The 13,608-nt window shown below is 33.3% G+C and overlaps 2 protein-coding genes across 2 annotated transcripts; both read right to left on the bottom strand.

The window, feature by feature from the left end:
- Positions 1–141: 141 nt before the first annotated feature.
- Mcr (macroglobulin complement-related) lies at positions 142–8,653 on the bottom strand. Its single transcript, XM_069123908.1, has 6 exons — positions 8,423–8,653; positions 8,086–8,258; positions 3,854–7,886; positions 3,595–3,788; positions 3,239–3,519; positions 142–3,157 (listed from the first exon to the last, which is right to left on the bottom strand). Exons 2-6 carry the CDS (start codon positions 8,253–8,255, stop codon positions 2,955–2,957), a joined length of 4,881 nt encoding a protein of 1,626 aa, XP_068980009.1. The 5' UTR covers positions 8,256–8,258; positions 8,423–8,653; the 3' UTR covers positions 142–2,954.
- Positions 8,654–10,573: 1,920 nt separating this feature from the next.
- On the bottom strand, positions 10,574–13,467 carry bora (aurora kinase A activator-like protein bora). Its single transcript, XM_069123014.1, has 7 exons — positions 13,197–13,467; positions 12,758–13,043; positions 12,350–12,638; positions 12,201–12,286; positions 11,928–12,128; positions 11,615–11,834; positions 10,574–11,506 (listed from the first exon to the last, which is right to left on the bottom strand). The coding sequence occupies exons 2-7, from the start codon at positions 13,031–13,033 to the stop codon at positions 10,998–11,000; spliced, it is 1,581 nt and encodes a 526-aa protein (XP_068979115.1). The 5' UTR covers positions 13,034–13,043; positions 13,197–13,467; the 3' UTR covers positions 10,574–10,997.
- Positions 13,468–13,608: the final 141 nt, after the last annotated feature.

Here is a 13,608-nt window from a genome sequence, read left to right on the forward strand (position 1 = left end):
TTATATCTTAACTTATGTGAACATTTGTTTCGTCCATTAAATGTTACAACTAATGCTTTACATTAGATATTTTATATGTTTTTACATTACATTATGTACGTTTTCACATTTCTTTTAAATTTCTCGTAAGAGTATAAATGTTCGCAGTCTATTAATGAAATATACATTTTTTTTCATTTTCAGTTTTATAAATAATGAAGTTGTCGATAGAGTGATCAGATGGAAAATATTTCAACGGCATAATGACACATTTCTGCGCTCGTTGTTAGATTGCAATTTTTCAGCTATTGATTCAATGAAGGGTTCACGGAAAGTAGGACCAACAAAATATCATTCCGTTGCCGCGGCGAAGAGAACGCGGTCCATATACATTCTTTTCTCCCTTAACGTTCTTTCGTTTGTCGACACCTGCATCGTGGGAGAAACAGGACCTACAGTTTTGAAACGTGATACATCATATAATTATATGTAAAATTGTAAAATTCGTCTCAAGAGTTCGGGCGAAATGGTCACGTGTTTTCCTTCTCTCCCGCGAGATGCGGCCTTTCTTCGATCCTTTTCGATCCTACAATTCGTTTCACGAAGGAAAACAGAAATCATTTTTCGCCCGTTCTCCAGAAGCTCGATATATAGATTGTATTTTTGGCTTATTATTGTAAGACTGACTATGTTGCTATATTAAAGATTGCTTCGAAAATAATTACAGCTGTTTCGAATAATCCAAATCCAAATTTCCACCCAAAACTAACATAGATTTATTCCAGACCTCGGAAGTAAAATAATACAGTATTGAAAGTATGTTATTAAAACAGAGCTGTTACGTGTGCAAAATTATTAAAAGCATGAACTTTAACAGTATATTTCGGGATCATTGAAATTTTGTAAACAATTATTAAAGGATCTTTTGTAAAATAAAAGATGATAAGTGAAATATCTTTTTACAGTTTTATTTGTATAAAGATTATAAAACTTAAAAATACGTTCAACGCATGTTAAGTGCTATTTTCTTTTCGCTATCGTATAAATATATTTTCGGACGGATTATATATTTTCGAGCAACCAGTTTTATAAAAAATTGATTTACAAATAATTTAATATGTATTATGATATGTTATCCTTAAATAAAAAATTATAACTTCATTTAATATGAGAACTTCATGATAAAATACATTCGATAGCCGTATGCGCTCGCATGTTAAAAGGAGTTAATTAATATTTTATTGTGTTTTATTATAAAGCAGACTTTTTATATACGGTATTAGTAACGTTATATGCGTTATCATATTATTTGAAAATTTGCGACAATACTTTTAAAAACGTTTCATCGTTCAGTAACTTCACTTGTTTTTTTATTTTATTGAAGCGATTGTTTTACTTAATTACATGAAAAAAAGCAAATACGAGTATTAGATTATTGCTTCGTACATGAATAAATTATTAACTAAGTAATTACGTCGCACATTTTCAAAATATCAACGATATAACATTTCCTTTTAAAAGACTTACAAATTATTGCATTACCTTATTGTAAGTGCTATATTACTAAAAATAGATCTTTGATGTTCGAACAGACAATTAACTATACAAAAGAATATAAAGTTTCTTTGCAGAGGCAAAATACCTTATTTGAACGAATGCCTTATATACTTTCACATTTCTTCTTTCACGTGAAAAAGTACACGAGCATGTGTTAGAATGACATCCGTGTTCCTAGATCTTTTTCTCTAACCTACTATTTACAAATTGCCAACCAATAGCAACTTTTCTTAACCGGAATGTAAATCTTTGATTCATAAACTGATAGTGTTCAAGGGGCATTGCGAAGGCACAATTTATGAGCACGATTTTCAAATTATAATTGTAGAATTTAAATAAAAACTCTTTATAGAAATAGTGATACTTATAATTTCTCTAGTAATAACTTAATGCTAGCACAATTGAAGCTTCACATGTAAGTGGAACAGAAACGTTGCAGCGTACTTTTTAAATAGATCTAGTCAGAAGAGAGAGAGAGAAAGAGAGAGAGAGAAATTCAAGCATAAAATTGTAAAGAGATAAATTTAAAAATCTGAATTTTTTAAATTGATTAGAATAAGAAGAAATCATAAATTTTTAATATCCATTTAAGTAGAAATTATTACTAGAAGATGTATAAAGATGTTTTTTGGTGTATCATACTTACAAAAATTCGATCTCGACTAATTGTAAGTTTCATTTGTACTTAAAAATTCTTTGCCTCCTAGAACACATTGCTCTAACTACAGTTTTAAATTGTTAAACTATACAGAATGAGTCGCGTAAAACAAAACACCTAAATATCTCTGTTAATGTTGAAGGTAGCAAGAAATGTCATAAAGGAAAGATATACTGTTCAAGGAGAGAAATATGGTGAAACTAAAAGGTCTGTTGATTGACGTTTCTTTCAAGATTTGAAAAATATTCAGGTGTTCTATTTTTACATGATGCACCCTGTACATGGAATGTTGAAAACATTCGAATAAATTGACATTTATCGATTAACAACGTGAATAAAAACACATGATATGTTTTAAATTATATAACATATCAAATATTGTAAAGTTAAAAAATGTATAAAAATATGCGTTTTATTAAAATTTCTATACTTCCACGCTAAATATAAATTTCCGACCTATGTTAACAAATCACAAATGGACGGTTTCTTTTTCGTAAGTAACTTGATGTAATGTTACAGTAAAAAAAAGAGAAAGTATAATTACAAATAAGGATAACTGGAACTTCATCTTATAAATTAATTATTTTTACTCCCATGTACCTGTATTTTCAGGTACTGTTCCAGTTGTGCACCAGACTTAAGGACGGATATAAGAATAAAAGTCGAGAAAAGATGACAATATAACGTAAAATATAAAATCGAGAATATTACCTTTCTCTTTTTGTTTTTCTGTTAAATCATCATATGTTATATATGAGAATTAACCCACACTAAACTCCTGTGTTCGAAAATATCTTGTCACAACAACGAGAACAGAAATTGCAAGCAGAAAACCTGTTGGTGTGGCCAACATCGTGGCAGTATTATAAATCGGACAGTAAGGACACTGGGAACTACCGCAAACTTCGCAAATATTTAATGTATAAGTCGGTAGAGCATCAAATATAGTTTCGTTGAAACGCTCTAAAAAAATATAATGAGTAACGAATAAAAAATGATTGCTTCTTGTAAAAACATTAATATTATTTAATTATGTGTATTTACCTGGAGCATAATAGTCGTAAATTCTGATAGGAAGATACCGTGACATATTTGCAACCGGGAACCACCTTTCTATCGTGAAATTTACGCACGTTTCTTCTTGGTCCAAATAATCGAAATAAAAGAGCACTTTCTTTTCATGGAATCGTGCTCTCTGAAGATTCCTTACTTGTTTCGATTGGATATACCTATCCAAAGTTTGTTGTTGGATTATATAACCTGTTGGAATAGCTACATCCAACACTGCCATTCCAGAACGAGAAGATTCGTTCGTATTTATCCACCTGCGAAAAAGAGCTGGTAAATTTTATGTAAAGACTGAAAGAATAAATTACAGTATTTATATATCAATATTATACCTCTGACAACTGAGATATGATATGTGAGACTGATTTCTGCCATGGAAATTTGCTCTCGTTACCAGGTCGAAAGATTTAACAGGCGGCTGTGTTTGGAATTTTGCGATATCCACATTGTATTGTACTGACATTTGGAGAATTGCATATCCAGCACCCTTTGCTTGTACTTTTACTGTTCCCCACGCTTCAGGTATCTACGATAATGAAATAGAAATTAAATAGGGTAAGAAATGTATTAATTTTTCAAATATGGACCTACCTCTATAGTCTGAAGCCTTGCAAGATTATTGTCATTGACAAATAGTGTCTTAGTCTGTCCTGGAAGAGCTGTGGCTTCTACAGTAACAGCCAATGAACTAACATCTCGAATTCTCGATCTGACCGTATAATCCATTAACGCTTTCATCGCCCACGCAGTGTCTTGTGTCGAGGCCCAACCACCGTCGGTTAATCTCTGAGAGTTCAACCATTTTACTATGGGTTCTAACATTATCTCTTGTCGAGCAACGTGCACCAAAAGAGCATACGCAGTGGTTTCGATATTTTCTGAGTCGTACATGTATGGTAAACGTGGAAGGAGGAATGGTTTCTGATTTTCCAGTTTGTAAGGAGGAAGAGGTACTGATTCTCTGCCCCAATATGTTAATCCTCCTTCTCTACGGGCGTGTCTAGATAAAATATTAAAAGCTTGTCCTGCAGTAGAAGCTTTTGCCAATAGCAGAGCATATGATACTATCGCTATCTCGTAAGGCTTCCCTCGTACTTCTAATAATTTCAAATTTCTCTCCAACCACTTGATTGCACCAGCAGCACTTACAGCAACTTGAGTTCCTAGACCCTCAGGCAAATCTTTCACACTTTGTAATGTGATTAGAACGTGAGCTGTAAGACTGATATTTCTATGTGTTATTATATCATCGTCATAATTTAGAGAGCTGTTCATCTTGCGATCAGGCATCCATGTAACTTCATAGAACGATCCTTCAGGTGTTTGATATTTCAATAACCAAGATACAGCCTGTGCTATTACTTCAGGGTCAATGTAAAGATAATTTTCCCACTCGTAGAAGCGTGCTTCTTGTAAAACACGAGCACAATATGCTGTTAACCAAACGCTTGGTGACGATTGGTTCCAATCGCTACGGAATAAGCTGAACGATCCATCGGGATTCATAAACGAAAGTTGTCTCTGATAGCCAATATTCATGTAATAGAAACTGTGTTTCTCTTGCGTTCTATTACGTTGATTAAGTAAACGCATATACATTGTCGTGTATAAATTAGCAGCGAAACTGAACATATTTTGTTCCGCACAATCCATAGGGAGGTCCATGAGACTTGTGGCGTTAACAGGCATCGTCGGAAAAATTGGTCCAACGACATCCCCGACCAAACTTATCACAGCCTTGTTTGATCCGAATACGTAGTAACGATTTTCGTCGTAGGGTATAATAGGTGTTTCTGTAATGTTAACGTGCATGTATTGGAACACATATGCACGATTACTAAGATCGAGCAGGATAGATTGATGTCTGTGCTGAGGAAGGCCATCAGCTTCTACGTGCAAGGTACGCGTAACCGAATCCCTTCCGATTACAGTAGTGGCATAGATGTGTACTTTGATATCTCCAAGCCTTATTGGTACAATAGGTAGATAAACAATAGAAGCATCTTGAGCAGGGATCCAAATAAAGAACTGGTGTTCACCAAAAGATGTACGAGGCTTGTACGATTGTACAATACCATTATCTTCAACGTGAACGAATTTATAATCCTTGGAACCAGTTAAAACTACTACAGCTTCTATATTATTGCGTAGGTAATTGAAAACGGAGACGCGGATACCAATTTGTTCTCCTTGTTTACTATGAGTAGGCATTTCCACATTAATATAGAATGGCAAGATACCCATATATGCAATGGCTTTTGGCAGCATACCAAAGCCCATACTTGGAGACATACCGAACGCTGTAACCATCCACAGAACTGGTCTCCTTGGAACGTCTATATTGAAAATATATCTACCATGAGGACCAATATTGATATCTTTCCATAACCATACGTTTTCGTATTGTCTCTGTAACCTATTAAACCGCCACTTTCTAAACTGTACAATGTCTGTGACATTTCTGCGCTCGCAGCCTACTTCATCAGTGCCATCATCGCAATCGTATACTCCATCACATTTTTTGTCTAGTCTATAACATCTTCCAGAGAGGCATTCCCCATATCCTTGAGTTGTGTTACAGTTATCAGGTCTTCGGTAAATAATGGCGTCTGTGAAGGCTACTAATCCAACGTATTCGAACGTTCTATTGACGTCTATACCAAAAGTTGAAGATGGGAAGTAAACAACTTCATCCGGATCACCTTCATGGTACAACCAAGTGTGGGCATGAGTTCCATTCGTCTCTTCGTCGAAATGTGCCATTTTTGATATAACATTAGCGTAAGTTAATTCATTTCCTGCTTGCATCGTGAAGAAAGATCTATCTATACCTGAAAGAGCGACGTACGCTCCTGGTTCTCCATAAATGGCTACTTCGACATTCTCACCCGTTCTAGATTTTTTATTGTTGATGAATACAGTGAAATTATTGCGTGAAATGCCATTTACAGAGAAGGTTAAAGAGTCTGCTACTACATTGCCATATTGTCCAACATGATATACGACTGCAGTTGCAACGGGAGCCATTTCTGCACTTAAAGGAACGGCGATCGTTTTTATGTTGTGTTGCATATTGTCTTGTCCAGTTAAAAGTATTGTACCTTTTGCCATAATGAGATAGTTGAAAGTATCAATATAGAAATTAGTTTGAACATGGAATATCATGTATTCTCCAACTTTAGGTTTTTCTGTGGACGTTGAGATTTTTATGTGCTGTTGATTCGGCGATTCGTGAGCCAATAACAATAATTCAGTTTGCGTTTTGTAGCCTTCTCCATCGGTAAGATAAGCAAACACTTTCATAGAAGAGATATCATTGAGAATTTGCTGTGCTTGATTCGAATTATGGTCAAGTCCAAGTTGTTTTCTTAAATCGATTCTGGTAGACCAAATACCTTCATTGTCTGCCGAATGTTTTAGATATTGAGTTTCTAGCGTTCTATGACCACCTGTTCTCATTTCGATATCCGCGCGAATTTCCATTACAGCCCCTTTTAATTGCGTTGGTCTCAATACTGAATTATCATGAAACGACGCCACTAAATTCAAGGTAAATGGCATTGCTGGCTTAAAAACTTGCGGTGATCCGCCCAAAAATCGAACCTTTGAGGTAGAGTTATATATTCGGGCTGTGGAGTAACCTGTAATTATTTCGTCTAGAAATCTTTCACCGACCGTTGCAGTCACAGTGATCTCCACTCCGCTCGCAGTAGGTACAAAACTTAGCAATTCTGACATTGGATATCGGAAGTGATAAGTTCCATTAAAAAATCTCAATACAGGAACCTTATTATTCAAATAATTTGAAACTTTCAACCACGCAGGATAATACTCATCAAAATAAAAATATCTTTCTGCAGATTCAGAATCAGATTCTGTATACGCTCTATCTAGTGATCTAATGCGTGCTTTTAGAGTTAAGTTTCCCCTCACTGGTGCGCCACTAGTATAATTTGCTTGGACTATACCATTTATATATTGATCATTATCAAAAAAGAATGCAGGCATTGTTACATTGACTTCGAAACGTGTTTGATAGTATTCCTCAACTAGGAAAGTTTTCTCTTCTACCTGGCTTTGTGCTATCACTTGTATAATCCATTCTCCAAAAACTGGCTGATCAGAAAGCTGGTATGATAAAGATACTGTTCCCAAATTGCTCTGTCTGCTTAACCATCTTCTCATTACTCTCCTATATGGATCTAACATATACACATCTATAGGATTATTAAATGCTTTGAGTTCAGTATCTATGGGTATAGTTCTAAATCGCACAGTTTCTCCTTGCATATATACAGGTTTGTCCAATTGAATAAATATAGTCATTGATCTTTGTGAAAATGTAAGTTTGGTCTCATTTAAAAATGCTTGGCCACCAGTTAGACTATTATATGTTCCTTCTACTCTCAATCTGTATTCTCCATTAACAGACGTAGATGGCAATCCCATCATTAGAGTTTCTGGTATGCCTTCCTTTACTTCTTGAAAATCTGCAGCTACCTCCACTCCATTTCTTTGAATGGACGAACGTACTATGATTGGAATTGGGCTATATAAGACATTTACATCTACACGGTAGATCTGCCCTGGTCTAACCATTCGAGATGCGACCACAAAGTAAGTACTGCCAAAAAAAAAGTGTTTCAGAATTGTTATTTTATTGTTACATTTCTGATTCATTTGCTCATATATTCAATTTTTATACTTTGAATTATATTGAACATTATTGATATTAAAAAGTATCATTTATGATACACCACATGCATATTGTTTATCTCCAATCATATATATTTTATTGACTAATTATTATATGTAAAACTTACGCCTCTTTTATTATAATACTGTCAGTTGGATTTCCAGAACCTCGTAATCCAAATCCAGCCTGATCTCTATCATCGAATCGATTCCAAGGAGAGCGCGTCGATTCAGTCGATTCTTGCGAGAACTGACTATTCCCGTAAGCGAAGGTTAATATCAAAATCCAGATCCACATTTTCTACAATATACGACAATTAACGATATATGACAATTTACAACAATCGATACAGTTTACTTCATGAAAAAAACGGAACTAAGAAAGAAAATGTTGTGTTATGTATCATGATTAAAACTAGCGGTCAACGCCCAAAATACACATTTAAGTATTTCATTTTAATTTACCTTGGATGAATAATTTTTTCTAATCAAATCCAATCGTCACTGACACACATCTACGCAAAATTTCAAAAACCTTCTTTTTAAATATTAAACTTATCGTGTGTTTGAAAAAATTGCATGATTAGAAGGAGTGGTCACTTATACTATTACATATACCTCACAAACACTGAATGTATTTGGTTGGGCACTCGGCACTCGATACTCAGCACTCGGCACAGAAAGTAAGTTACTCACTTATTCCTTACCCCTTACTCTGTCTAGAAACCGAGGTAGTCCACAGAGTGGGGATAGAACAGTGGGGAGCAAAGCTACCAACGCGCGGCAGTTGAATTGGCGCCATACTAATGGAGGGGCTCCAAAGCATGCCGAGAGGATCAACAGGGAAAAATACATTTTTCTGTCTTTACCGTAGCCATGTGGCCATATATTTGTAACTTATGTGATCCGATAATCTTGTTGCATTTTATTCCTTAAAGCACTAAAAATTATTAAAATCTCCTTCGATCATTTATTTAAATTTGTTGTATAATTAACAAAATATATAATAATAATACTAAAAGATTTTTCATCAATCCTTTTACAATATTTATTTTCTTTTTACATTTTTTTCTATAAAATATGTACCTAGTTTTAGTTACATTTAGTTAATTTAGTCCCCTCATTTTTATTAAATAAAATGATTGCTACTTTTGTCCAGAACAAATATTACCAGCGCATCCAATATTGATACACGCTCTATGTTTTGCAGTAAATTTCGTATTGACGAAGACATCAGGCTCTTCTTCGACTAGTTTTTTGAACCCTCTCCGTCTTGCTCTATCGGCATCAAACGGAATTTCTTCAACGTATATATCCGGTATTTTCAACGGATAATTCGGGGGAATTATATTCAGAGGATATCCGTCTCTTTGTGATAATTCTTTACAAACTAATACTAAAGCAGCTATATTTACTGGTCTCGGAGGAGTATCCAATTCACTTTCCTCGAATATTTTTTCAGGCAAACAGAATTTCGTGCCCGTCTCTGCGGCTCTTCTTTCACTCTCATCCGGATATGGTACTTTTGTACATAAAAATTCATTAAACGAACCCGTATTCTTAAATAATAATTTCTTCTCAACAATAGAAAATGGATTGATCGTATATGTCCCGAAACATATCATTCTGAAGAAAATACTTATGTAACCAGTTGGTTTGTATTCCTCGTCCACGAGACCAAAAGTGTTTTTTATCTCATATGCTTTTGGTAAGTGAAATAGGTCGTTGTCTGGCATCATCACGTGGTCACAAAGGCAACCTGGTATTGGAATTACTGAATTTCCTAATGGATCCTTTAATACTTCCTCGGGGCAAATAACGATCTCTCTGATTTTGTATACATCCAGTAACAATGGTTTCGATCGCATTTTTTCAACCAGTTCGCCAGGATTCCTTGTGAACAGGTATACTTTACCGACGTTGAAGTTCACAGTATGCATCCCCTGCCCGCGAATTATTTCCTTCGGTCTATCCGGTTTGGTCAAGAGGAAGTTACTTTGAAAGATTCGAAACAATGGCATGTCGATAAATTGTAGATCGACGCCTAATTCATTCGGCGAAATTTTCTGCAATTTCTCGGCGTACAAGGTAACAGAATCGACGAAGACTTCTAGGATGTATAGCTTCTTATCTTTTACAGAAATGCAGGCTTTGAGATTCGCGTTCATGTTAAATTTGGAAAATATTTTATTTTCATGAAAGAAGTAGCACGAAAGTTAATTAACGGGATAGTTTCGAATTTATTTAAAATTTTCTACATAAAATCAGCTAAAATGTTTGCTTGTGTGTTAATGTTTCGATTAAAAAATGATGAAAACAATTGAACTGAAAAATTGATAATTCGCCATGTTTTATATTTCCATGATTAACACAAGCACATTCAGTTATTATGTACAATCATTATAAACATAATCGGTGATAATATATTTTACATCAAACTGATATTTGTCATAATTATTTTCATGCAATGCTTTATATTTATCCTTCTCTATCTATTGGTTCCTTGATTTCGAATGGATTGTTGTGTATTTTAATATGGAAAATATATAACGTGTATAAAACATGTATATATTATATGATATGATATGATTACATTATACATGTGTATATAATATGTATATAACATGTGTTAAATTTCTACCCACTTCACTCAAATTCTGATACTTGCAATGATAATACATGAAATGAAACATATTGTTATCATTTCATGAATTATTATACATAAATGCATTTTTGCATCCATGCGTAAAAAAATATGTTGTAGATGATACCAGGTAATGAAAAATTAAAAATTATATTAATTATTATATATTAAAATCTTTACATTATAAATTTTAACTAAGAAACAAAACATATTGACATAATGAAGTAAGATTCTAAATATGAGAAATACAAATGATAATATTATCTTTGATTGTACATGAAAAATTGTGTTTTAAATTTTTCCTAAGTATTTGAGCAGGTTATTTTTTCTAATTTCATTATTAAAAATAAAAAATATTCTTGGATTATATATTTTTGCCATATAAAAAATATTTATCTAAAATATATGGGTATCTCTTTCCCTATTTGATCGTGATGGAGTAGAACTAAATATATTTTTCATGCTCTCTCTCCACTCGGGTAGACGAAGTTCATCGTCACTCATTAAAATTCGATCTCCCCAGTAAGTCTTTTGCTTAGTCGGAGTAGTGTTATAACTATCAGTAACGTTCGCTGTATTGCTCATACTGCAAGTTTGATAACCAGTGTCTTGTATAGAATTCGAAACGCTCTGCTGACCGGAAATACCTAGCATCGCGTTAGTCTGTTGGGTCATACAACTTTCGTTTGTACTCGTCTTGTACAATTTAAACGTGCTGGTAGTATTACTATGTTTAACATCAAATTCTGTAGTTTTGTTTTCGCAATTATGCTCAACGTGAATTGAGTTCTTTGCTAGGATTTTTATTTCTGTATGGGTATCATCTTGAGCACTCGCAGATTCGCTTTGTAAATTTAAAAGATCACCTGCCTTTTTGTCTGCATTTATTTTGCTAAGAGATTCATCTAAACAGATATAACATGTAATTATTATAAACAATAACATTATTGTAGTAGTATTTTAGTAAAGGACAATTAAATATTAAATATTATTGATGTGGGTGAAATAATTACCTAAAGAGTAATTGTTTGATAGATCTTTATGTTGCATATTAGATTGATCTATACTTATGTCCATACTGAAGTTCAGTCGAGCAACTGAACGAGATCGAGATTTCCCGCTTTCATACGACATGTTATTTAGTGTACTGTGTATGGGAGATATACTAGGATGCGATAAATTTCCTGTGTCTATTTGCGACGCGTTGTAATGACAATTTTCATTTGGCGAGCACTAGAAGGAAAGGATTTGATAATTTTTGGCTTCAAAACTCACATGTGTAATGTGTGTAAGATAGATAAAGATAATTAAAAAGCTGTTGTTTACCTTCAATGATGTACCATGAATTAACATTCCACTTTGTGGAGGACTGGAAGGTAACACTAAAGATCCATCCATTTTTACTGGCGACGATAAAGAGGTTGAAGAATCTTCTTCATTATCTACACAATCATCAAGATTAGAGAATAACTTCCGTCTTAAAGAGTTGTTACTCGAATTTGCATCGTCACTCTCAACATTTTGCTCCTAAAACAAAACAAGAGACGTTTAAAGGCGGAGATTTAATATTTTAAATGATGACTTTAGCTTTGTATTTACTTGAATGAATGTAAGGTAAGGTTTTAAAATTTCCGTAACATGAGCTGGCAATTCAGATGGAAATGTTAATACTGTTTGACTCCACCCTAAAGCAATTAAAATCAAAATTAAACTATGAAAAATATTCCTTGATTAATTATAATAAATACCATCTTTTTTCAATTTGGAAGATTCTGAATTCAGTTCACTCGAACCCTTTATATGAGTATCTACATTAACTATTGTTCTATTCTCTTTCTTCTTTATCTCCCATGGACTTGGAATTATTTCATTTTTATTAAAAAATTGATCAATAGCTGCTTGAGCTCTTATTTCAGTCTCTGGGTCTACACAATGTATTTGTTGCATAGGAAATTCTTCTATTTTCGCTGGCTGTATTAATGCCAACTCATCCACACTCCATGCAAAGTCTGGTGATTGATGAGATGGACTTGAAACCTAAGAATGTTATTAACAATTATACATAATCATTAGGAAATAATATAAAAAATGATTCTATTAAATCATTTTATAAAGGAACTAAATCTTTGGTTTTAATAAAAAATTTAGAAAATTACCTTACTGAACACAGTTGGACTAATCACAGATAAATGCAGTCTATTAGTTAAATCAGTCTCAAATGGATTCCTTGCTATAAATTTTGTTAAACCTGAAGGGGGTGTAATGTGATTTGGAAGCACATTAAAGGAATTTGTATTACTTCGATATGTTGTGTGCTTTGAACTTGTATTATACTGCTTTACAGGAGTTTTATAAATCACAGGACTCTTGGTTGACAAATTTTCACATTCATTTCCATTCTTAATTGGTGTTGTCCACTTTAGGTGCTCCATTCCAATATACCTATAATTATCCATTAAATTCGATTTGTACTTAAATTATTTATCACTATTATGAAATTATTGTTACGAAACATGTTTCTTTTTATAATACGTATAATACGGAAACAATATTTTTATTTATAAAAGACATTTAGAAATTATTTGATAAACTTACTTATATTAGTCTCTATCTTTTAACGTCTTTTTCAAGCTCGTTCTTCTAATTTCTGACTACAAGAACGTACAAGTGGTACAAATATTTTATAGACTTCTCTTGTCGAAATGTTAGATTTAATTTACGTATTCCAATTTTTACATTATAATAATATTACCATAATTCGTAAATTTGTATACAGTTTGAATTATTTTAAAACAACGAACATAATCAACAGTCATGGATAATGTAAGTATATACTAGAAGATAACCGAAGTATAAACGTTGAATACCAAGAATAGTTTGGTAATTTCAATTAAATTGCTATACTCTGTTCATGGACTTATCTGAAGACACGTAATACCAACCTAACCCCAATCTAGGAGAAATAGGTTACATTCATAAGTCAGATTATTCTCGACATCGTTGTAGG

The sequence above is a fragment of the Bombus flavifrons genome, chromosome 11, assembly GCF_040668555.2.
Source record: "Bombus flavifrons isolate JBK064 chromosome 11, iyBomFlav1_principal, whole genome shotgun sequence".
Taxonomy (NCBI): Eukaryota; Metazoa; Arthropoda; class Insecta; order Hymenoptera; family Apidae; genus Bombus; species Bombus flavifrons.

Coding starts and splice junctions, on each gene's coding strand:
- bora (XM_069123014.1), bottom strand. CDS start 13,033: ATGGAGCACCTAAAGTGGACAACACCAATTAAGAATGGAAATGAATGT. Junction 12,639..12,757: donor GTCCAACTGTGTTCAGTAAG/GTAATTTTCTAA, acceptor TAACATTCTTAG/GTTTCAAGTCCATCTCATCA. Junction 12,287..12,349: donor TTCCAAATTGAAAAAAGATG/GTATTTATTATA, acceptor TAATTGCTTTAG/GGTGGAGTCAAACAGTATTA.
- Mcr (XM_069123908.1), bottom strand. CDS start 8,255: ATGTGGATCTGGATTTTGATATTAACCTTCGCTTACGGGAATAGTCAG. Junction 3,520..3,594: donor TCATATCTCAGTTGTCAGAG/GTATAATATTGA, acceptor TCTTTTTCGCAG/GTGGATAAATACGAACGAAT. Junction 3,158..3,238: donor TTACGACTATTATGCTCCAG/GTAAATACACAT, acceptor ATATTTTTTTAG/AGCGTTTCAACGAAACTATA.